This window comes from Notothenia rossii (genome assembly GCF_949606895.1).
Source record: "Notothenia rossii genome assembly, chromosome: 2".
NCBI lineage: Eukaryota > Metazoa > Chordata > Actinopteri > Perciformes > Nototheniidae > Notothenia > Notothenia rossii.
The window spans coordinates 80,319,398-80,345,396 of NC_136904.1; the positions used below are offsets into that span (position 1 = coordinate 80,319,398).

General features: G+C 41.7%; 1 protein-coding gene and 1 long non-coding RNA gene across 2 annotated transcripts in view; both read left to right on the forward strand.

Moving 5' to 3' along the window:
- LOC307029699 (putative polypeptide N-acetylgalactosaminyltransferase 8) overlaps window positions 1–9,168 on the forward strand; it is a gene marked incomplete at both ends in the record, with an annotated part of 20,694 nt that extends 11,526 nt beyond the window's left edge. Inside the window, 7 exons of the mRNA XM_079665777.1 lie at window positions 528–725; window positions 883–997; window positions 1,277–1,306; window positions 6,647–6,784; window positions 6,948–7,040; window positions 7,143–7,295; window positions 9,049–9,168. Coding sequence (XP_079521903.1) covers window positions 528–725; window positions 883–997; window positions 1,277–1,306; window positions 6,647–6,784; window positions 6,948–7,040; window positions 7,143–7,295; window positions 9,049–9,168 — 847 coding nt within the window. The remainder of the gene's footprint in view (window positions 1–527; window positions 726–882; window positions 998–1,276; window positions 1,307–6,646; window positions 6,785–6,947; window positions 7,041–7,142; window positions 7,296–9,048) is intronic.
- A 5,527-nt stretch (window positions 9,169–14,695) lies between these two features.
- Window positions 14,696–23,191, forward strand: LOC307028134. Its single transcript, XR_013804846.1, has 3 exons — window positions 14,696–16,150; window positions 16,646–16,980; window positions 17,107–23,191. It is a non-coding gene; the product is annotated as an uncharacterized lncRNA (long non-coding RNA).
- Window positions 23,192–25,999: the final 2,808 nt, after the last annotated feature.

Genomic DNA, 25,999 nt, shown 5'->3' on the forward strand with positions numbered 1-25,999 from the left:
GCTCCCCCTCCTTTTTTTCAATTTTTTTGTGATTCCCAGAATCAGCACTTCTCTAATAGGGCTGAAATAGAGGGGTACGAGGCATGGCTAGAATGGGTGATCTGTTTGGTATTTTGAGCAAAACAATTCATAGACATGTTTTCATATATGAGACTGTGGCAGCGGGGTGTGGTTAGGGTGCCGGCTGCTGGAGTGAAGGGAGTGGCTCGGCCGGAGGCCAGACAGCTGATCGGAATAAGGTAATCAGTGACGGAATAAAAGTGTGTCGTAACCTGGTTCTGGTCTGTTTTGCAGTAGGCGGGATCCTGGAAGGTCGCCAAAGGACCTGTGAAGGTTCCCACACGGGCAACGTTTGAGACCCGTGTATACTTTGTTTGGAGCTAATAAACGCATGTGATCAAACAACCTGCTCTTTCCGTCCCTATTTTGAACCCTGTGTGAGCGGAGAGGCTCACAGAGACCTATAATATATGCTCGAAAAATGATCAAAGTGAACCTGCTCTCCTCCCTTCCTTTCACTCATGCAGGGCTGAACCTCTGCTGACGCAGATCAAGGGGGATCGGACCGTGGTGACGTCCCCTGTGTTTGACAAAGTCAACTATGATGACCTTACAGTTTCTCCATACGAACCGGCCGCACATGCCTTCGACTGGGCTTTATGGTGCATGTATGAGAGTTTCTCCGACGATTATTACAAACTCATGGATGGCTCACTGCCTGGAAAGTAAGTAAAAGTGTATCCAGTCTTGTTTTACATGTCTCAAACAAATATAGGCCTAACCTGGATGAGGCTTTCTTGATGATTTGAAATGAAACTGATGTATTCCACTGTAGAATGTTTAAAATGATACACTACTCACAGTTTACTCCTTTTATTTCAGGAGTCCATCTGTCATGGGAATCCTAGTGGCTGACAGGAAGTATCTAGGAGAAATTGGAGTTCTCGATGAGGGAATGAAAGTGTACGGTGGTGAAAATGTGGAGCTGGGAATTCGAGTGAGTAAGCGTTGCCTATCCAAACCTGTGTCTTTGTTTTAATGATTGTGAGGTGAACAGCTACAGTATGTTACAGAGGATAGAGATGTGGACAGTGGCTATTTCTTTATTGGTAACTTCCTGGAGTCTTTGCTGGTTGTCTGGCAACTTTGCCAGGAAGAGATGGTGTCCTGCAAACTGTGTGCTTTGCACCTGCACTAATGTTATTGATGACAGAACAATTATTCTATTTGATAAATGAGTATAAAGGATACCATGTTTTGTTTTTTGCTCGTATAGGTGTGGACATGTGGAGGCAGTATTGAAGTAGTTCCCCCCCCCCCCCCCCCCCCGTTGTTTTCTTTACTGGAACATGTTTAACAGCACAAACAAAATAAACGACAAATAAACCAACATCAACATGATGCAGCTCCTTGAACTCTTTTTACCTGCCGCTTTGTTCATCTTTAGTCACACGTGTGAGGGAGGGGGGGTTGTGGGGGCGGGGTCGGTGTGTAGCGTGCTGCAGCAGCAGTCTGCTCTGCACGCAGGCTTCCTCCAAGTTTACAGTAAAACAAACTGGTGGTGTGACCAATGGCCATTTACAATTATTAATACTATTACTATTATCAGCATTAGTCTATATTTTGGTTGAAACTAAGCCAGAAAAAAAAAAAAACATAAGTAATAATAAAAATATATATAAATAAAATCGATTTTTAAAAATAATATTCGATTATGGAGACTGTAACGAATATTCGAATAATCAAATAATCACTGGCATCCCTATTATTTTGACCTTTACTAAGCTCTCAGTGGTGTGATGGAAACTTCTGAAGCAACTTTGATGGCAAACACTGATGGTTTATTTGGAGCTTCGCCTGGAGAATTCACAAGACATGTCGTGTGCCACGAGTTGACACAGCAGATACCAAGCAAATTCTGAAGATCTCTTCTGCAGTAGGAGGTTTTAACTAGTCCAGAGAGTGTAATCAACACTCCTCATTTAGCGAGACTAAACAGGTGGAGACACTGAATCAACTAAAGTTGTCGGTTATGGCTAGAGAATGCACACCTCGGAGCCTTCTGTGCCTAAGATAAGGAAGTGCTCCAAATGTCCCAAAACAATAAACTCTCAGATCGGGCTGTGCCCGGTCATAAACTGGCAACAATAACTCCAGTTTGAGCAGCCCCTCCTTAAGCAGCTGTCCAAGGCTGATAACCTGTGTCCAAGGAACAGGGGGCACAGGAAGGAGAACCCTAAACAAATTATCCCCTAACAAGTGGCACTTCGTATACGTAAAGCATTGAATCATGAATTATTCTCGAAAAAACTGCAGTTGAAGCGTTCCTCAGGCTCGAAAATGAAATGCCCAGAACAAATGACTATATAATATATTCACTTCTAAAAGGGGTAAATGAATAATCTTTTTTCTCAAAGCAATGATACACCTGGGAGTTGGCTGTAGAATTGTCAGAATCAATATAGATGTTTTTATTTTAAAGTAAATTCCTGATTGAACATAGTAAAAAAATCTAAATTATAGTTTCCGTCTAAAAAAAAAGAAGCCACCCTTGAATGATGGGATAGTAGCCAAAAACCTTTAGGAATCCAAACTATAACATATAATAAGTACCCTGTATCAAGAATAATGCAAAACAAGTTACATTTGACCTTTTTAGAGAGGTTTAGAAAAAGTAGGTCCAGGCGGACTCACCTCTGGGTACATTTGGGTGTATTTGCCGTATCTCTGGAAAACATTGGTCAATTTGGGTGATTGACACCTATTTGTAACTGTTAGAGCCAATAGAATCAAGGTGAAGTTCCTTAATCCATCTAAATATTACCATTGATGAGTTAGAATGATGCACACGCAGCTTGCCCAAAACTGGAAGCTCCGTTACACTCTATATGAAAAATGCGTTTATTGCCATAAATGTTATGATGGATTATCAGTAATCATTTCAAAGTGACACAGAGACATTGGATTAACCTCCAGCAGCGTTTATATGCGTTTTAATGCCCTTGATCAGAAAACAGCAAAGGTAAGACGTATTTGCCGTTTTGGCCCCGTAAAGAGAAGTTGTTTGTTGTCTTTCCTGGCTTTCGCTGCCGTGAGTCTTGGTCAAACAGTGATGATATACTTATACCAATGGAATCTGTGGAATCTCAGCTTTCGTATCTAGTTTGTGCAGATTGCATGAAGTACAACATATCGCTACCGTGAGTTATGTGCTAAGTGCGCTAGCATTTCTTTGCTTAGTGCTCATTTAGACGCTTGGTGTTAGACTTGTGTTTTGTTTAGGTAAAAACTGTTAATATTGTCTGATAGCTGAGTTTCTTCCCGTTAAGTGGGTATGACATATTAATAGGTTGTTAAATGTTAATAAGCCCTGAGACACAGTTTTGTGCAATATTGTTGTGTCTGCCCCCGCCGCCGGGGGCTATCGGGCTGAAGAAATCCCTCAAACCTGCTGGCATTTTTAGAATGGATAAACTGTAAATTGTTTTAACATTTTTTATTTTTGAGGCTAAAAGCATACAGGTTTTTAAAAATATGTTTCTATGACTTAAATATCCTTCCCTATTGATAAAGGTTTATGTGCATTTTGAGATTTCTTGGGGGCATTTCTTTCCCATGCCCCCTTAACTTCTGACAATAAAGGGGGCATATTTGAGTGAATCTCAATCACTTACAGTTTTTCTCAATCGCTAAACCCACTATTTAGAATCAAAATTCCTTTCATCAAACCAACAGCACAGCCATCGAAACAGAAAACCATTTCTCTACAACAGTATACCATTTCTCATTGATATCACACAAAATGCAGATGCTAAGCAGTGTTTTGCAAAACAGATCACACAATTCTCTAACTGAAGTTACAATTCTCTACACAAAGATCAAAAATCTGTTGTGTAACTCATGTCTACAAAACAACAAATAATCTTCTCACAGTGGATAACACTTCCTCATAAACTTAGACCATAGCTACACTAATTGACACTTGATGTGCAAAATATTAACACTTGTTATCAGTCAATCAGCCCATTGAAAAAGGTAACTCCATGGAATGTACTGTATACCTTACAGTAATGATGTTACATTGAAAACATTTACATGATAGAATTTGCATGACTGTACTTAAAATATTTTTTTAAATGGTGCCGGTAAAGCTATAATAGTGTTGATATGACTTGCATAGGTCTTTGAGATGTTCATATGGGGAGGATTAGCTATAGCTGATACAACATTTTTACAGTCAGTAATTGTGGTCTTTTCCTTTTTGCACATTGAGAAATGTTTTTTTTGTATTGGGGTGAATTGAGTACTTCACTTCCATGTAAATGAATTGCTCACAGCTGACATCAATGAATTTCCTATAGTAATTGTAATTAGTGAGAATCCTATAAAAGACCTCCCTCACTTCAGTAAGATGTTTGTGTAAACAAAATGGCTGATCGAGTAGGTAGAGGAGCTCTGAGAGGAAGAAAGAACCCTGTTGTTCAGCGAGGAAGAGGGAGGGCTGATGTTCAGAGAGGAAGAGGGAGAGCTGATGTTCAGAGAGGAAGAGGGAGAGCTGATGTTCAGAGAGGAAGAGGGAACCCTCATGTTCAGAGAGGAAGAGGGAGGGCTGTACGTATGCGTGGTGGAAGAGTTGAAAGGGGACCAATGCGAACAGTAGTTTCGGACAACACCCGTGCAACTATTGTGGACCACGTCATAAACCATGGCATGTCCCTCAGTGAGGCTGGCCAAAGGGTTCAGCCCAATATACCGAGATCAACAGTGGCATCCATTATTAGGATCTTCAGGCACGAAAATAGGTAAGCTACTGTAACCCTTTTTTACAGCACTTCATGCATTTCTATTTTGATGTAGGTTTCGATCACTGTTTTTATATTACAGTACATAACATTCTCAAATATTTATTGATAGAACTGAAAGAGCACCCCGCTCTGGTGGCAGACGAAAGGCCTTTACTCCAGAACAAGAGTCTGCCATTGTTGATATGGTTGTGGCCAACAATGAAATCCGCTTAAGGGAGATTCAGGCCAGAATAATTGCAGACCAGGATGTCTTCAGTAACATTCAGTCTATAAGTGTTGCAACCATTGACCGGGTGTTAAAGAGGCAACACCTCAGAATGAAACAGATCTATAAGGTTCCTTTTGAACGCAACTCTGACCGTGTGAAGGAGTTAAGGCACCGGTATGTACAGGTAAGGACCTCAATCACACTGATGGCTTGCCTATATTTTTAGTATGTCTGACTGCTTACAGTAATGTAAAACGGTCCTCTGTTTGTTTCATTTTCTTTAGCGAATGATGGAGCTGGAAGGCAATGCATTACCACATGTTTTTGTATATGTGGATGAAGCAGGCTTCAACCTCTCCAAAGTGAGGAGACGTGGGAGGAACCTTATTGGGCAAAGAGCGACAGTCTTTGTTCCAGGCCAAAGGGGAGGAAACATAACATTGTGTGCGGCTATCTCGACACAAGGCGTCCTTGCTCACATCCCTTTAATGGGAGCATATAACACGCAACGTGTCCTTGCCTTCCTGGATGTCCTGTATGACGGACTTGTGCCACCAGAAGAGAGGGATCAAGTGAGGTCGGTTCACGTGGTCATATGGGACAATGTGGCATTCCACCACTCTCGTGACGTGAGGGCATGGTTTGAGGCTCATCCACACATGGCCATGGAGTTCCTCCCTCCATACTCCCCATTTCTAAACCCCATTGAGGAGTTCTTCTCTGCCTGGAGATGGAAGGTTTATGACCATCATCCTCATGACAGAATGCCCCTTTTGGACGCAATGAATGCTGGCTGTCGGGACATCTCTGCGGAATCCTGTCAAGGGTGGTGTCGACACGCAAGGAGATATTTCCCACGCTGCCTTGCAAGGGAAGACATACGCTGTGACGTAGATGAGGCTATGTGGCCAGACAGACGCCAAAGAGCAGATCAGTAAAGTTATATAGATCTCATTCTCTGCTTTACTGCTGATTTACATCATTTACCCATGTTATTTTTTTCCAGTGTATTGCTATTCGTCTTTTGTTTCTTTTACGGTGCTCTTCTGAAAATGAGACAATAAAAACAATGGCATAGTTACAGTAAGACTCTGTTTTTCCTATATGTAAGTTTGTTTCTCCCAACTTGTCAGTTTTCCGTTCAGTTTCCAATATCGATAGCTTGAGGTTTGTGTATTGATGATTGTAGTCAGTATTTAGTGTGCCACTTAGTAATGACTGTTCAAATAGTCTTCTCATGAGCTGACAAATGTTTGTTTTTGGAGAAGGTATCTGGTTTTGGAAGGAGTATTTTTAGTTTTGAGTGCCTTAGAGCACTTTGCAAGAAATGTATATTGTTATGGTAGAATGGGTTATTATGGTGACCGGAGTTTCAGTTATGAAAACACATTTGTCTCATTAGAGGACAATTTGTTCTGTTTCGATCGACTTATTCTTTTTTGTGACCAGTATTTTCAGTTTTGGTCATGTAAGTGCATTTTGCAAAAGATATTCAGAGTTATGGCAAGTGTGTTTCTGTTTAGATGGCTATGCTCTTGTTTTGAAGAAATGAATTTAGATTCTAAAAAGTGGGTTTAGCGATTGAGAAAAACTGTAAGCTACAAAATAACAATTTATACCATACTCCCTGCAGAATCATGGAATTGACATTGGGAATGTCACGGAGAGGAAAGAACTAAGGAAAAGGTTGAACTGTAAACCCTTCAAATGGTACCTGGAAAATGTGTATCCCAAGTTGGATCCCTTGGACAACGTAGTTGCCTATGGAGGAGTACGTTTAGTTTCATCTAATGCTTTGAATGGTGGTAGAATTATTGCTGGGTGTGTGTTTTAATGATTCACTCCTACACAGCAATGTTTTCTACATTTGAGCTCCCAAATATTTATTATTATTTTACTTTTTTAATATTTTATTTTGTCTCCCCTACTTATAGATGAAGAATCTTGATACCAACATGTGCATAGACCAAGGCCCAGTGCCGGGAAACACACCCATTGCCTTCAATTGCTACTTCTATGGACCTCAGGTAAGTTAAGATTCTAAAAGTGGTTGTCAAGATTAATCCTTAATCTTTGTCCTATTTGCTGCTGATTTAACTGCCAAAACTGTTTTTTAAAATACTTTTTAGATTACTTATTACTACATCGGCGGCATCAAGTCCCACAAATACAATGACAACCGGTGTATAGCTGACATTGGGAATAAAGAAACAGAACCAGGACTGTTCAACTGCAGAGAGGCTCTGCAGAAGAAAATGGGGATCTACTGGGACTTCACTCAGGTACTATTAATTAAATGTAATCTAGCAAAAGAAGCAACTGGTAAAATACTGTTATTAGTAAAAGCCCTGTGTTCAAAGATATTAGTGTTGTTAAAGTATTAGCATCAAAATAAACCCTTAACGTAGCATAATGTGCTAAAATGAACAGCGTTTTCTTAAAGGTCCCATGACATGGCCATTTCTACTGATCATAATTCCATTGTTGAGGTCTACTAGAATAGATTTACATTGTTTAATGTTCCAAAATCACATTGGTTTCTCATACAGCATCTCTGTATAGTATGTGTATTCACTGTCTGTCCTAAACGGCTTGTTGGAGCTCCTGCCCCCCCCACTCCCTATGAGCCCACTGTGCTCTGATTGGTCAGCTCGTCCACTATGTTCTGATGAGTCCACCACCGTCACAGCGGGAACATCAGTGATTATGAGTTACAACTTACAATGGCATTTGATAGCAACCAGAAAATGACACCAGTAATGACAAACAGATGAGAATGCTGTGTGGGGTCTGGGTGCCGTGTTGGCGGGACGTTGCGGGGCTCGCTGCTCCGCCCTTTGAAGATCGAGGAGCGGACAGTGTGAGCTGTATTACTTGTGTCATTTCCTGGTTGCTGCGTGGGGTCTGCGAGACAGTGAGACATCGCGGAACTCAGCCTGAGCACACACATACACTCCCAGCCAGGCTGTTCGCCACACAGTTCGCCACACACTCACAGCCTGAGAAAAGATAAGGCTGAGTGAGTGTGTGTGTGTGAGGAGAAGAAAAAAATGGAAAAATAAAAATCTCCAACGAGGCGTTCTGGGGCAGCATAGACAGGTATTTTCTGTGTTAGAGTTTTACTCGCTACAGGGTGTACTTTGAGGGTTTCTGACTTTGCAGACCGTTTACATGCATAAAAAGCTACATAACCAGGGCTGCACATAACTGGTGCGCATGCGCGCCCCCCGCCAAAAAAGGAGCACCGGATCATTTGAAAAAAAGCGCATCTGCGCACCAACATTGAGAGAGAGAGAGAGAGAAGAGAGAGATGAGAAGAGAGAGAGATGATAGATCACAGAAGAGAGAAGAGAGAAGAGAGAGAGAGAGAGAGAGAGAGTATAATTCGAGAGCCATTTAGGTTTAATTTTTTTGATCCGCCCGCACGGCATCTGCGATCCCTCGCTCTACCCCTCGCTATCGCGTGAAGGGTCTGCTTTATGCGCTCCGCACAGTAACCCTGCTGCGAGGCATACAGTGAACAGCGAACACTTCATGAGCGTGCTCACTAGCGCACCTTCCCCCCCCCCCCGTTCATAAAGTCAAGTACCCCTCAAAAGCTCCGGTTTATTTCATTTTAAGGATGCGCACCAAGCAACATCTCCAGGTGCTCCTTTGAGAACCAGGGCAAACAAGTTATGTACATAACACACAAGGGGACGGGTAATAACCGGAAAAGCATGTCATGGGACATTTAACACTAAATTGTAAATTACCCTTCACTAGGAGTGTTCATTTCTAACCGTTGGTGTTTTGACATATCTGAAATGTTATTGTTTTACCGCTATATTAATCAAATGACTTCACAAATCACGTCTGTTTTCACCAAATCTGAAAATGCATGTAGTTGTCATAATTTGGTATGTACCACCCTTTGAAATGATAGGGTGGGTTAGCTCATGGTGACTCATTGTTCAAAATGTTGCGGTCGTCTGAATGTTTAATGATGACATACTGAGTAATGTGTATACCGTTTACATGTATTTTCTTTTCTAGGGCAAGGAGTTAAAGAACAGAGAGACACAAAGATGTCTGGAGATAAAAAAAGATACACTAGTAATGCAGGAGTGCTCTGGCCAAAGATGGGAAGTCCAACACATAATCAAAGCCTTTTAAAGTGTGTCTGTGTGTTTGCGGCCAACAAGAAGTACACTTCTCTGCTCATAGGTGAGTCTCAAAGAAAGTCAGTAACGCTATCATGCCTTTATATACAGTATATCTCTGACAGACATCAATTCATCTCCATCAACAACTCCAAATCCCCCACAGTCCCTGTCAATCATTGTGTCCCTCAGGGTTCTGTACTTGGTTCCCTTCTGTTCATCATCTACATCCTCCTACTTGTACAATTCCTCTGTCAAAACTAACTCCAGTTCCGCTGTTATCCCGATGACACACAGCTCTACTTATTAACACAATGTATTTCTCCAACCACACACTCCCAACTCGGCACCTGCCTCACCGACATTACAATTTGGATGCAAAACAATCTTCTAAAACTCAACTGCGACAAATCAGAACTCATAATCATCGGCCCAAACTCACTTACCCGCTCAACCCCTCACTTTTCTCCCTCGTGTTAACCAGGTCACAAAATCCGCCTTCTTCCACTTAAAGAACCTTGCCCGCATGAGAGCCTCCCTCTCATGTCCGCTGCTGAAACTCTCATCCATGCCTTCATTACATCCCGTCTTGATTACTGCAACAGCCTTCTTTATGGTTCACCTGCATATATCCTCAAAAAACTTCAATATGTCCAAAACTGCCCACATGCTCACCTTCACCCGATACTCCTACCACATCACCCCTAACCTCCATGATCTCCACTGGCTCCCCATCAAATCCCACATTGACTATAAAGTCTTATTATTCACTTACAAAGCTTTCCACAACCTTGCCCCCCCCCTACCTCTGTGACCTTATCCAACGACACACCCCCACCCGTCGCCTCAGATCTGCTGACGCTTACCTACTGCAGCAATCAGAACCAAGCTCCGGACCTGGGGTGACGGGGCTTTCGCAGAAGCATCCCCCTAACTCTGGAGCTCCTTCCCCAGCCACGTCCGATCTGCCAACACTCTCACGTCATTCAAAAAAGCCTTCAAAACTCACCTTTTCACTCTTGCCTTTAACTCCTAATACCCCTCTCCCCTGGTTAGAGATACTGTAGGCATAATGTTTCTCAGTAAATTTCATTTGGGGATTGTTGACAGGCAGCATCTTACATCAGGGCGAAACGCAACCTAAAAATGCAATTCAGCCCATTTTCCTCTTTGCAATCTTTCCACTCAGGGACATTATTATATGCAATGAAAAAGCTAATGCAAATGTAGAAGACAGTTTGCTGAATTTTTTCCATGGTAGCTGTGTTCACAACAACAAATGCTATCAGATAGATGCAAGTGCTTTCATCGCGTTGCTTTGATGAAATGTGACCTTTTTGACTTCTATCACAATCAGCCAGTTGTTACAAATGCCAAATATGGAAGCATTGTAATGCAATACGTGCTGTATAGTGAACATCCAGTCTAGAAATATAAACGTTTTCTTGGTAATTTATTTCTACTTTACACTGCAATATAATCAGTATAGTATAGTATATAGACGAAAATGAAGTAAAATGAAGGGTGAAAAGCATTGGGGTGAAAAATAAAAAGGGTGAAAAAAAAGCCCAGCATGCATGGATAAGTGAACGTTAACAAGTCCACAGCTTAAATAATTCCTGTATACCTTCTACAAAAACAATGTTAATGAATGGGTTCCGAACAGGTTTAAATGTACTTTGGCATTTGGTCATTAAATGTTGTCAGGTTTTACTTCTGCAATCTGATTCAGAGAAGGGAATTTGTGTCCATTAGCACTGGCCATTTACATCTAAAAAATTGTTATGTTAAAATCGTGTTACAGAATGGATAGTATCTCTTTTTGAGTGAATATGTATTCTTTATGTTGAGTGTATAAATGATCTTGGTGTTTTCGAATGACTTTTCTATTCTGGGGAGCCGTTCAAAATATGTTGAAATATTATTGTCTTTTGAAATCTACATTTGGAAATAAAATCTATGTTTAAATCGGTTTGTCTTTGAATTGTGTTTGTTTTGGTATTAAAGGCCTATCTAGCTTATATAGCCCAAAAGCTTCCCTTATGCCGATATAGGAAATGGGAATGTGACATCACGAATAGCAATCTTTGGAGGATAATAGCAACCCGCAACCTATTATAGTAACCTACATGTGAGCGAAATACCATCACTTTTACAATCTAAACTTTTTAAACATGGTTGGTAGGCACTGTTATGTGCTAGTTGTAACAGCCACTATATGACCAATGAACAAAACCAAAAAAGGACTATGGAATCACAATTTATACTTTTATAGCTAAATGTAAACAAGGGAAACATGCAGTGTGAGAAAAAGTTTTTAGAGTACCAGTAGTTGTCCATGGACAAGTGAGTTTGGCAATTTACTTGTCCGAATACATTTTTCACTTGTCCAGAATGGACAAAAATTGGGGCCACTGGAATCTTCTTCTTCGCCATCGTATTTTGCATTTTCCTACGTTTTTTACGACACCGCTAACGTAAGTGAGCGTTAAGATTTTACTGCATTACACATAGGGTTGGTTATCGTTTGGATTTTAACGATTCCGGTTCTGCTTTTCGATTCCGGTTCTTTTCGGTTCTCGATTCCGGTTCTTTGAGAGGGTAAAAATAAGTCCCATGACAAACTGCGAGAAAAATATATTTATGAAAACATTAAGTCAAATCTGTATTCCTATTTACAAATCACTTCATACTGTTTAATTTCTTATGGTTATTGAATACAATTATATAAAAATAAAGTTTAGTTAGTAAGTGGTGCAGTTTGAGAATGTACAATTGGTCCAGTCTTCTCTGATGTTACACTGCAACCTGCCTGTGAGACAGAGTACAACCACACATCTCCAACACATAGGCCTAATAATAATAATAATACATTATATTTATAGCCTATAGGCCTAGCGCTTTTCTACAACTCAAAGACGCTTGCACGCTTACACATGTGCTGCAATACACATGCTGCAGCTGCCCAGCTGCTCACTGTTTGTAAAAGTAAATAAATAGTATTTTCATTTCAATAATGTACTCTCTATACCCTGCTTCATAACAATACTGACATCCCTGTGCTCCTCCGAGTCTGGGGGTCCGGGGATGTGAGGACAGCGCGAGGACACAGGGAGGCTGCTACACTTCATAAAGGAACTGACATGACTGACATGCAAGGAAGAACGGCTGTTCACAGGCTGTTCCAAATTTAACAACTGTATTAACTTCCAGGGTAGTGAATTGAACATGCAATTGTAATTGGGTGTGTGGTATATTTTCATGCACGGACACGCATGTTCCACAACACACAAACTGAACAACACTCAATTTTCCGATCGCTACCAGTGTCCTTGCGATCTTGTTATAATAACAAATGCACGTTACTGATGCAATATTGTTGAGACCATTCGGGCTTATTCTAGAGTGGTGCAAGGAATAGTCCAAGTAGTGGGGGAGTTTTATACAATATGTTTAAAACATAAAAATAAAAAGGTTTAAAAAAGTTATTGTTTAATGTTTTAAGGAGGTGACGCTACTCAGCCAATCAAATCGGTGCAGTCAGCACGATAGATTCAAACACACACACACAGAGACGAGACAAGAGGAGAGAAACATTCGGAGTAATTTCAAATGGCGGAAGGTAGACAGCGAAAACAGAGCATTTAGTTACATTTTCTCTTACTGGACCTCTTTGAAATGCAATTGAATACCCCTGCATTATAGCAACAACAACAATAATAATAATAATAATAATAACAGCAATAATAATTGGGAGGGGGGACGCGGCTGTTCTTATGTTCTCTGAGGGGAGGCTCACCTACCCACACTTTGAAAACCCCTGCCATAGAGGATGCTATTGCAGTAGTCGAGTCGTGAAGTGATGAATGCATGAATCAGGGTTTCAGCAGCAGAGGAGGAGAGTGATGGGCCGAGACGGGCAATGTTTTTGAGGTGGAAAAAGGCGGTCCTGGTGATGTGATTTATGTTGTGGTTGAATTTGAGCTGACTGTCGAAAATGACTCCGAGGATGCGGATGTGAGGGGGGGGGAGATAGAGTGTGGCTGTCAATGGTGAAGTTGAAATTCTGGATGTCTTGGATACGGGATGGGGGGCCGATGATGATGATGTCTGATTTGGCACTGTTCAGTTGGAGATAGTTTGTTTGCATCGATGCTTTTATTTCTGAGAGACAGTTGGTGAGAGTGGAGTGTGTTGTAGGGGTCATAGTTTTTGTTGAGATATAAAGTTGGATGTCATCGGCGTAGCAGTGAAATTGAAGGTTGTGGCGACAAATTATTTTGCCAAGGGGGAGCATGTAGAGGATGAAGAGGAGGGGGCCAAGCACCGAACCCTGGGGGAAGCCTTGGGACAGAGGAGCAGTGGAGGAGGTGCAGTTGTTGATGTTGATAAACTGATGTCTGTCGGTGAGGTAGGATTTCAGCCAGGAGACTGCAGTGTCAGTGATGTTGAGTGATGATTCGAGGAGGGACAGCAGGATGGTGTGGTTGATGGTGTCGAATGCTGCGGTGAGGTCGAGGAGGATGAGGATGTTCAGGTTGCCGGAGTCAGAGGAGAGGAGGAGGTCGTTTGTGATTTTGAGAAGAGTTGTTTCTGTGCTGTGTTTTGATCGGAAACCGGATTGAAATGGCTCAAAGAGGTCATTGGAGCTGAGGTGGGATTTTAGTTGTGAGGCAATGACACGTTCAAGTATTTTTGACAGAAAGGGGAGATTTGAGATGGGCCGGAAGTTGGACATGATGTCAGGTGTGAGTCCAGGTCTTTTGAGAATGGGTGTGACAGCAGCCAGTTTGAGAGAGGGGGGAACTGATCCAGATCTGAGGGAGGAGTTAATGATAGTGGCGATTAGCTGGGAGATGGCAGGGAGGCTCTCTTTAACACATTTGGAGGGCATTGGGTCAAGTGTGCAGGTGGAGTTAATTCCAGTCATGAAGTGGGACAGTTGCATGGGGGTCACAGAGGAGAAGTGGGACAGGGGCTGTGAGGTGAAGGGGGGGGAACCAGGAGGGGAGGTGGGGGGTGCTGATGAGGGTGTCAGATTGCTGTAAATGTTGCTGATTTTGGTTTGGAAAAATGAAAAGAATGATTTGCACTGTTCGGTGGTGAAGGACGAGGTGGCGTTGTCACAGGGTTTGAGAAGTTTGCTGATGGTGGAGAAGAGACGCTTGGGGTTGCTGGAGCCAGATTGAATGAGTTGTGAGTAGTAATTAGACCGGGCTGCTTTGAGTGCGTTACTCTACTGCTGGAGATAGTCTTTGTAGATTTGAAGATGGACTGTTAGTGTGGTTTTCTTGTGTTGGCATTCAAGTTGACGTTTCCTTGATTTCATTTGGCGGAGTTCGGGGGTATACCAGGGGGCGGACTGTATGAAAGAGACATTTTTAGTTTTTGTGGGGGCCAGTTCATTGAGACAGAAGGAGAGGGTGCTGTTATAATAGTCCACAAGTTCAGATGCGTTTTCAGAAAGTGTGGGGGGTGGGGGGGAGACAGCCATCTTGCAGGCAATGGAGGCAGTGATTGCTGAAGGTGAGATGGATTTGAGGTTTCTGTCGGTTATTGTGCGTTTTTGCTTTTGGGCGGGGATGGGGATGTTGATGTCCATGATGATGGCCAGGTGATCAGAGATGTGGAGATTGAGGCTGGACAGATGATGGGTGGTGAGACCAGTGGAGCGGACCAAGTCCAGGATGTGACCACGGCTGTGTGTTGGGAAGTTGATGTGTTGAGAGAAGTTGCAGCAGTGAAGGGTTTCCTTAAATTCAGAGGCATATTTGCAGGTCGGGTCATCAACATGAATGTTAAAATCACCTAAGAGGAGAACAGATGGGGATATGGCAGAAAGCTGAGTGAGAATGTCAGAGAGGTCGGAGAGAAAGGAGGGGTTTGGCTTCGGGGGACGGTAGATGATGGCTGTGACCAGGGGAGTGGGGCCAGAGAGTTTAAAGACCAGGTGTTCAAATGAAGAAGCATAGGGATGGGGATTATGGTAGCTTTTATTTCCCTTCTGATAATAGCAGCTATACCACCACCCCGCTCTTGTGGGCGAGGTTTGTCAATGTATGTGAATCCTGCTGGGGTGATTTGATTTAAAGAAAAATAGTCCAGGGGTTTTTGCCATGTTTCGGTCAGATACAGAAAGTCCAGGTTATTGTCTTTAATGAATTCATTCAGAATGTGGCTTTTATTGTGGATGGAGCGTGTGTTGAGCAGGGCTGCTCTGAGGTGACATTGCATTGGGGGGGGGGTTGTGTGGACCGGGGGAGTGGAAGGAGATTTGTCAGATGCACGTGTTTGTTGTTGGGATGGCGTAGTGTGGGCGTGTGACAGGACTGAATGGACGGGATGGAGTGTGGAGACGTAGAATGAAATAAAAACTTACGGCCAGAGCCTCTGTGTGGAGGACGGCGTTTGCGGAGTATTTGATTATCTGCGAGGATGTCCATGCAGTCCGGAGGCAGGCGGTTATTAAAGGAGTGGAGATCTGACAGGGAGTAGAGCGGCGGCATGATCCCCGTGAAGTGGCGCTAGCACGGAGCTAGCTAATGCTGGGGACCCGGGCAGCAGAGATCAGGAGCCGGATGACCGTGGAAGAAGGAGCGGTGTGATTCCAGATAAAATGAGAGTGATAATCCACAGAATATCAGGGGAATGATTCCAGTGGTTTCCGGAGGAGAATCGTAGGAGGGGCTGACAGCCTGGTGCAGAGTGGGAGCAGGGTGACCAGCCTACTAGCTTGTTAGCTAGCTTGATAGCCACCGGCTGTAGGCGGCAGGGAGAGACGATGTCAGCGCGGAAGCCGGCTGATCGCAGCTGGATGGGAAGACCCACACGAGCCGCGGAGTTAGGCTGGAGTTAGGGTGGAGTTGGGGTGGAGACAGAATTGTTAGCTCGGCAGACTTCAGGGAGCCGAGGAGCATCTAGGTAGCAGCCTGCTAGGTCCGATAATGCTAGCTAGCTAGCGGGCTAGGGACCGGTGAGCAGGAAAGAGCCAGCAGGTAGGAGATGACAACACAAAGATCTGTGTCGATTCGATATAGAGATGCTGCTATTTTTGCTGATGACTGACGTTTCAAAAGTAGAGAGCCAGACAGGAGAGGTTCTGATCTGGACTAAAGAACAATATTTGGGGCGGAGGAGCGGCGAACAAACAACGCCAGTACCCTCGGCGACCCGGGAAAAGAGTGTTCTTACTTTCAAATTCTAGCGCACTCGAGCTGGTTTCTCCAAAATTACATACCCCACCTTTAAGTTGCTGATAATACTATTACATAAGTAATGGAGTATAATATCATATACTCCATCATTTCATTATAATTGAGGACTTTCAATGTGGTACAACTACTATTACTGAACTATAGGATATTATACTTCAACAACATAAAGCATGTACTATTTCTTGCCGTTATGTTTTGGATTCCTCTCTTTAAATTACTACAGCTGTTACATGGTGCTCTTATTTTTCTCTCACTCCTGTCATTTCTCTGTTTTAGCTATGTGCCGAGTTCAGCAGAATTGTCACCAAAGGCCTGCTGAAATATTTCCTGGAAGGACTAGATGCCATAGTTCCAAGTCGGTTGGAGGCTTACAAAGCTGCTGTAGCATCTGGAAGAAGGTTGGCCATGAATGGTGTTCTGCAGTGTCTTCAGAAAGAGGAAAGTATTTAACATAGAAACTATTACCAAAAATGTGCAAAGATAAGGATTCTAGCTTGGCTATCATATTGACCTATCCTTGTCTCTTTCCCCCCTGGAGGACAAAAACCAGAACAGAAGAACGGTTACCCTAATTGGTCCAGGATTCCTCCAACGTTATCAGGATGTGTGATGTAAGCAGGGGTTAAATTGGGATTTGATATGTTGGGGGGCTCTGTGTGGAAGGGTGGTGGGGGGGGGGGGGATTGTCGAAGATCTCATGATTTTACCTTAAATAAAACCTTTACCTTACCTGTCAGCTTTCTAAATGCGGAGGTGTTCATCAGTGGCCCTCTACCGCCAGTCAGAAGAGGAGTGGAGAGATTCAGCAGACTGTTTGCACTGAACACCTGGCTTTCAACTGCCTGTATTGACCACTCTGTCCATTTTATTGACAATTTTAACTTTTTCTGGGATCTCAGACATCTTTATAAGGCAAATGGAGTTTGCCTGAACAAGTCAGGAGTGAAATTGTTTATCTCTAACATATTCAACTACCTGCATCATCAATCTGTTCCCTCTGCCAAGGACAAGCAACAAGAGGAATCAAAACAAGAGAAAGACACAACACATCGCGCAGAAAACCCTGAAGAAGTATCGTTGCACCCGCCTGAGGAATGTTCTGATTATGGGAGACCTATGACACAAATGGAGGAGTCTCCACTGCCCGTCACCCCCCCTGTCAACGCCTTTGAGGATACTCTTCATTCATCCCCCAGCTCTCTCTACTCTCCTTTCACCCTCGCCCTCCCCCCTGGAGTTCGATGACCGCATGAAGGCGATACGCAGGGTTGGCAGCATGTCCTCTACCCCCGCCCCTCAACGACGCCCACCAAAATCACCGAAGCAGAGACGCGCACCATCTCCCCCGGCTTCATCACCATGCCTACCACAATCATCCAAACCAAAACAATACAAGGAAGATGGAAGCAGATTTCCAAACCCCCCTTCCTACAGTGTAGACCTCACCCTGCCCTCCTATGATGAGAGGAGCAGGGTGGCGGGTCCTCCCTCCCCTTCAAAGCTTGATAGGGATGTGTGTGTACAAAACGCTGCAAACTGATATTTGCTGGGTCCAGGCTCAAGGGCGTGTGGCACTCTCAATTTTTTCCAGGACATGCCGGGGCCCTGCCTGCCTGTAGCTTTGCTGATATCTGTGTTGATAGGTAATAGATTAAGAGCAGTGAATCATCTTAGACACAGGAAGCGCGCAAACGTTTGTGTGAGTTTATCAACTTTAGCAGTGATTCCATGTCAGCCACAGCTTGCTACAAAAAACCTGACTGATAGTGTGTTTAACGAACTTAAACTAGCTTTATTAAAGGTCAGGTCTTTGAAAGGAAAAACATTTTTAATCGATGATTTTATCACTGAGCACAATCTTGATTTTATGTTTTTAACAAAAACTTGGATTGAACAAAATAACAGTGCAGCTGTTCTTATCGAATCAACCCCTCCCAACTTTAGTTTTATGAGTCAGGAAAGAATGCATAAGAAAGGGGGTGGAGTTGCTATTTTGTTCAATTATTCCCTTCAATGCAGGAAGACATCTTATGGGAACTTTGCTTCTTTTGAATATGTGGCCCTTCAGCTGAAATGCTCCTCTCGAGCTCTGTTCCTAAATATCTATAGACCACCCAAATACTGTGCAAGCTTTTTTGATGATTTTACTGAACTGCTGTCTATAGTGTGTATTGACTTTGACCGTCTAGTCATTGTTGGTGATTTTAACATCCATGTTGAAAACCCCCAGGACAGAGGGGCTAAAGAACTGTTTTGTGTTCTTGATGGACTGACTCAGCATGTGACGGAGCCCACGCACAATAAGGGGTACACCCTGGACTAAATTATCTCAAAGGGTCTGAATATCTCTAATGTTGTGGTGACTGATGTTGCACTCTCTGACCATTCCTGTGTTTTCTTTGAGAGCTCTATTTCTGTTCACAAAAATGTTAAAAAAGAGGAAACCACAAAGCGATATTTAACTGAAAATACTTGGGAAATGTTTACTCAGAATTTTTCTTCCACTCTCGCCCCTGCTAACATCTCAGTAAATGAGCTAGTAGATCATTTTAATTAAAAAATGTAAAATGTTATAGATGCCATTGCTCCAACTAAGGTAAAGGAAGTGTCTGGCAAGAAAATATATCCATGGAGAAAGGCCATGACCGTGAGAACAGAAAAAAGAGAATGTCGAAAAGCTGAATGCAGGTGGCGAAAAACAAATCTCCAGGTTCACTTTGAAATCTATAAAGAGAGACTTGGCCTTTATAACTTGGAATTGAAAAACGCACAACAGTCTTTCTTTTCTGACATCATTACCAAAAACAAAAACAACGCACGTGCCTTGTTTACTACCGTCGACAGACTAACTAACCCCCCAGTGTCAGTAGCCTCTGAATTTCTATCCACCGGGGCGTGCAATGATTTTGCCTCCTTCTTCACTAACAAAATTCAGAAAATCAGACAAGCAGTCAGTGCCTCTGCATCAGGTACAGCAAATGTGTTGTCCCTGTGTCCACCTAATACCAATTAAGACACCATGAAACAATTCCATCAGATTAATGATAAAAACTTAGAGGACATTATTCAACTTCTGAAATCCTCCTCCTGCTGCCTTGATATTATTCCAACAGGATATTTCAAAGATGTTTTTCCTTGCTTGGCCTCAGATGTACTTCATATAGTAAACAAATCTCTTCACTCAGGTATTTTTCCACAGGCCCTGAAAACTGCAGTCATTAAACCACTCTTAAAAAATAATAATCTAGATGCTTCAGTAATGAACAATTACAGGCCCATATCAAACCTGCCATTTCTAGGTAAAATCATTGAAAAAGTTGTTTTTCAACAGTTGAGTAACTTCTTGCATTTAAATAACTGTTTCGATGTATTCCAGTCAGCCTTTCGTCCAAACCACAGCACTGAGACTGCTCTTGTAAAGGTCTTCAATGACATCCACTTAAACACAGACAGTGGCAGAACTTCAATGTTAGTATTATTAGATCTCAGTTCTGCGTTTGACACTGTCACTGACCACAACATATTACTAGACCGACTAGAAAACTGGGTGGGACTTTCGGAAACGGTTCTAAATTGGTTTGAATCCTACTTAAAGGACAGAAACAACTTTGTTTCTATAGGTAAATACAAATCTGAGTTGACAAATATGACATGTGGGGTACCTCAAGGCTCCATCTTGGGGCCTCTTCTCTTTAACGTCTACATGCTACCACTGGCTCAGATAATGAAGAACAACAAAATAAGTTACCATAGCTATGCAGATGACACACACATTTACGTAACAATTTCACCAGGAGACTATGCTCCAATTCAAACACTGAGTAAGTGCATTGAACAAATCAATGACAGAACTTTCTCCAATTAAACAAAGATAAAACTGAGGTAATGGTTTTTGGAGCCAAGGCAGAACGTTTAAAAGTTAGTGCTGAGCTTCAGTCTGCAATGTTCAAAACAACATAAAGCCAGAAATCTAGGTGTAGTCATGGACTCTGACCTGAATGTCAACAGTCACATTAAAACAATTACTAAATCAGCCTACTATCACCTAAAGAACATAATCTAGGATTAAAAGACTAATGTCACAGCAGGATTTGGAAAAACTTGTCCATGCTTTTATCTTCAGTAGACTCGACTACTGCAATGGTGTCTTCACAGGTCTCACTAAAAAATCTATTAGAAAGCTGCAGCTGATTCAGAACGTTGCTGCTCGAGTCCTCACTAACACTAAGAAAGTGGATCACATCACTCCTGTTCTGAAGTATTTACACTGGCTTCCTGTGTGTCAAAGAATAGATTTCAAAATACTGCTGCTGGTTTATAAAGCACTGAATGGCTTAGGCCCAAAATACATTTCTGACCTCCTGCTAAATTATGAACCATCCAGATCTCTCAGGTCTTCAGGGACTGGTCAGCTTTCAGTCCCCAGAGTCAGAACTAAACATGGTAAAGCAGCGTTCAGTTATTATGCTCCAAATATCTGGAACAAACTGCCAGAAACCTGCAGGTCCGCTGCAACTCTTCCTACTTTTAAATCCGGGCTGAAGACTTTTCTTTTTGTTGCTGCTTTTAATTGAACTATTCATATCTTAGACAGCACTGTAACTTTTATCCATGTATTTTTTCTTTTACTGTTTATTTTATTAACTTTTCTTTTTAATTACTGATTTTGAATGCCATTTTCTTAATTTCTTTCATTTTTTGTAAAGCACTTTGTATTGCCTTGTGTTGAAAGGGGCTATATAAATAAAATTGCCTTGCCTTGCCTTAAGGCAGGGGTCTGCAACCTTTTTGAGCCAAAAGAGCAATTTTGCTCCTTTTTCCAAAAAAAAAAAAATTGTCTGGAGCCGCAAAACATATTTCATAGCTTGATAGCTAATAAAGTTGTATTTATTGTTATATCAGACAAAAACTACAGTTTTTTTGCATTTATTAGGCTATTTATTACGTTGTATAAAACTATTAAGTATAAAACTGTTAACCTCTAATAAGAAACAAAGAACTCCTATAAGGAGAATTAAAAATAATACACAGGCCTACTTTAAAATAAATTAAACACAGCAGTTGGGGAGTCCTCTGCACATTTGAAGGAAACAAATATATAATTAAAATGTGCCCACTTTGAAATAAATAAAACATATAGCTGCACCCTAAAAAGAGTTAACGGTGGGGTAGGTAAGAATGGAGAAACCAGCTCGAGTGCGCTAGAATTTGAAAATACACAACCGGGAAAAATCTGCGTCTTCCTTCAGACTTCCTTACAGAGCTCCTGTCTTCACATAACTCGCAGAGACGGCATTTAACCCTTCAAATTCCAACAGAAACTGAACAGGCAGATTCGAAGGATTTATTTCTTTGGAAATGTTATTTTAAACACAATTAAATCAAGTTATTTTGGTAAAACTAATGAAAAATGTAACAACAAAAAAACATTTTAAAAAATGTTTTTTTTTTAATGTTTTCAAATATTATTTTTTAGAATATCTTAGGCCCTCACAGAGGGCCTAAAGGGCCCTGACGGCTCGCCACTGAGTCATTATAAGCCGTTGTATAGAGACAGATTCCTCGCCATGAATCACGGTTTTGCTACCTCTATACATTGTCCTATTAGCCCATAACCTCACACGTTTCTCGATGGTCCAGTCCTGAAGACATCTACTGTATACAACACATCGACTTGCGGACAACAGCGAATCTGAGCAGATCTTCGAAGACCCATTCATTGCTGCTTGCAGCCTTAATTATTATTCTTATTTTAAATATAATACATACAAATACTTTAGTAAGATAGATCTTATAGAGACATATACAACTCAATTGGTAGTTATTGTAAGCAAGCAATATGTAACCCATATTTTAAGTTATTATGTATCATGATATGAATTAAAAATCTTGAACAGATTCTCCATAGTCCACATTTGTTGCATCTATCCATGTTTAAGAGATAGGCTGACGCACATAAACAGCATGCAGTTACATTTGAAACCATGAGATGGCAGTATAAGCATGTAAGAAGGTGTTTGTGCTGGTATAAATGGAAGAGTGCAAAAATAGACCTTGAAAAAATATTTAAGCGTATAACCCCTGGGAAAATGAATGACTGAATATCGGGCATTTATATACTCAATTTTGTGCTCAAGTTGGTGGATCTTCATATCAGCAGAGGGATTACTTTACACCGTATCCACTGGCTGTTATTCTATCAAGTGTTTACTTCATTGCATTTATGCCACACACTTAAGGCATACACCTTCACTCTGGGCTGGATATACCTTACAATCATACATTATGAAACTGCTGACAAAGACCTGCTGAGGCCAGGCAGGTCAATGCATACACTGAGCTGTTAAAATGTAATGGCACTGCACACAAATGTATTAAACTGTTAACTGAGTATCAATGACTTTATGGAGTGCATTATCGTTGACTCAGCATGATGAGTTTGCATGATTATGTTTGATGCCATGTCTGTGTCCATTCATACTTTTTGTGGCCCATTAACTGAGTGTCCCTGCAAGGATTAAGTTAGAGTGGGTCAAAGATGGGCTGCCAAACAGTGGAGGTTCTAGAACAATTTTACTGGGGGGGCCAGGCTGGGGCCAGTTATTTTCTGAGGGGGGCACAATACATGCAGGACGAAAAAGACAAAGACAGTATGAAGTAATTGCGCATACACCTAAGAAAACAATGCAATACAGTTATTGGTATTTGTTTCATTACACATTATTATACGCTTACCTTTGTTTGCTATTTGTGTCTGTGGGACCCGTTTTCAGTTTTTACTAAAAGAAAATGTATGCAATTTAATTATTTGAACCTGCTTTATTCGGGGACCTAACCTTCTCTAGGGGGGTCCGGGGGCATGCAGCCTCGGGAAGATTTTTTTTAAAATGTTGAAGTTAAATGCATCAATCTGGTGCACTTTGAGCACAAAATGAATTGATGGATACAGCTCTCAACACTCATGAAAGAGAGCTGTATACTTTTCAATAATCAAAAAATCTTTAGAATATGATCACAACCAATAACAAATAATTTAAACTTGTTTATTCTTATCTTGTGTTACCTATAGTTAGTATTCTTTCTTTTTATTTATGCATATTTGACTAATCACTCCCCTTTCAAACTGTTATTTTGTTACTGTCCTATAGTACACATTGGAATGATTTCTTTATTTTTTACAACACATTAAATAGATAAAGGTGTGCTCTCTCTAGCTCTCTCTCTCTGTCTCGCTCGCTCACAAAGGCTGCGTGCTCCTCCGTGGCGATGACGGCTTGCGTTAAAAAAAAAACATATTTGTAAAGTGGGGGCTATTGAGGGCTTGCGAGATACCGGTAGCTCGTGATCTACGTGTTGGAGACCACTGCTCTAATGGGTCCGACTAGAATGACAAATATTGTTACTTTCAGCCAAGAAATCGTTTAATCATAAAAATGTTTTTAAACTTTTTTTTTTTTTAGGGGGGCCACAGGGGGATCCAAAGTCAGTGCCCCCCCCCCCCAGAACCTCCCCTGCTGCCAAAACCTTAGTTTCCACTCGCTGTATTTCATACACAGGCTCAGGGTTCTGTGCTATTGTTATGAAAGCTGAGGAACAATATCACATTGCATATATTTCTCTCTGTGCCAGTAACCCCTCTGCTTCGGATTAAGTCCCACATTTCTATTTCAGCTTGCTGCAGGGATGAGCTCATGTGACTAATCCTCAGCTAGCCCGCCAATAGACAGCATCCAATATACTGCCTGTCATCTAGACCACAGACTTTGAGCATAACACTGTGTGTATGTGTGCTTTGAAATTCAATCTATTTGTTTTTATTGATTGTTGCACAAAAGCCATGGAACATTATTGCTACTGTAGTAGGATACTAGGACACGTGGAAATTGAATGCTAATTTGGAGATTGACATTGGTTTATCAGTATCGGTTGCATCTTAACTGTAGAGTCAACTCTGTGTTGCCATACACCCACCAACAGAGGTCAGTAGTATGCAGGATTATAACATAATTTAGGGATTACTTTTGGTTTAAATAATAAAGGAAAACATGTTTTTTTAAAACAGCATGGCCCTTTGGAACTAAAACTAGTTGCACAGAATTTCTTCCCGTAGCTGATAGAAAACCCACTTCCACTTTAGATCCTAAGCAAGCCTTATATCAAAATGCAGGACTAGGCTGGAGCTGAAGCACTGAATCAAGCTGAACTGAGAAATGGTTTTAATCCCACTTTCCCCCAGCCTGCAGGCTGCCGATTGGTTGTTAGTTTATCCTGCAGAACAACCATTTGTAGTTTCTGCTGGGAGCTTTGTAGGTGTGAGGAATAACAGGAATTAATTTTAAGAAAATGTAATCACTCTTCCACCACCAGTTTTACTATGGCATAAATTACTTTCTCTATCTCCCATGGAGTTATTGATATGTTTCTTGTGTAGGCTTGTGTAGAAGAGCTGAGAGGAGCCTGGTTTTAATATTTCACCAAGCCAAAGCTTCTGAAGTCCTTATGTAATGGTCCCTCGTAACAGTTTTTAAGCCAAGTCTCTGGTGCATCCTCCTGTTTTTGAGTGTGTATACCCTGCGTCTGTTCAGATTTTATAACAAGAGGGAGGGGAGGAAAGCAACATTAGGGCTACAGGGAATTAAAAGGATGACCGAGATCTGTGGGCATTCAAACACAAACACGGCAGTGTCATTCACATCATTGCTCACATGATGGGGAAAAGTGAAGCATCTGATTGCCCTACATTATTTCTGATCTATGAGCATCAGCTTTGGTCAGTGCTAAGGGCTTAATGGAATTATAATTAAATAGATGCTTCGTTGATTAGATGAGCACTAGGTTAGAAATGGTACTTGCGGCAGCGTGAGTGGCATTGTTGCAAGTGTCAGTCACAGCCAAAGAATCCCAATTGATCGCTAATTGTTTCTTATTGTCCCTCTGTTACTGATGATGTGCATACAATATGTAGGTCTCCATGGATTTGACTTAAGCAGGAGTGAGAAACCACCAATGGAAACTCAATGTAATGACAGGCTACTCAAAGGAGCTAATATGAGACACCTTGCCTTCAATTTCACCAGTCCATTGTTCCTGTGATATCTGTTACATAATAAAGTGAAATGACATGTGGATTTAGATGCACAATGCAGTGTACAGTTTTCTCAGGTCTTCTCTTGTTTAGGGTCAGTGTTGTGTAATGCCAGCCTGACACCTCAAATCCTCAGCGGGTCTTGTGAATGAGAGAAAGGGCACATATTAATGCAGTTGGGATAAAAATACTGCTAACATATAGTTCAACGCAATTACATTCAGAGCTGATTATACATGGTTGACAGGCAGAAGCAATGTCTCCGGCATGCCTCGTTTTGTATCAGTCAAACATAATCTGCATAACCTCACCCCTCACCTGCTGCTGTATTCAGCACTGAGGAGATATTATCAGAAGAAATCATTTAGAGCTTTCTCAATATGTTTCTTTATGTCTTCCCCCCCTGTCTCTTATTCCCACAGATAATTTATCGTCTCTATAATCTGTCCCCATCTAATCCCCATACATGCACATGTTTAAGTGCCAGCAGAGCCAGTCATTTACTATTCAAACACACAGGTTAGGGTGTCTTCCTATGGAAAAAA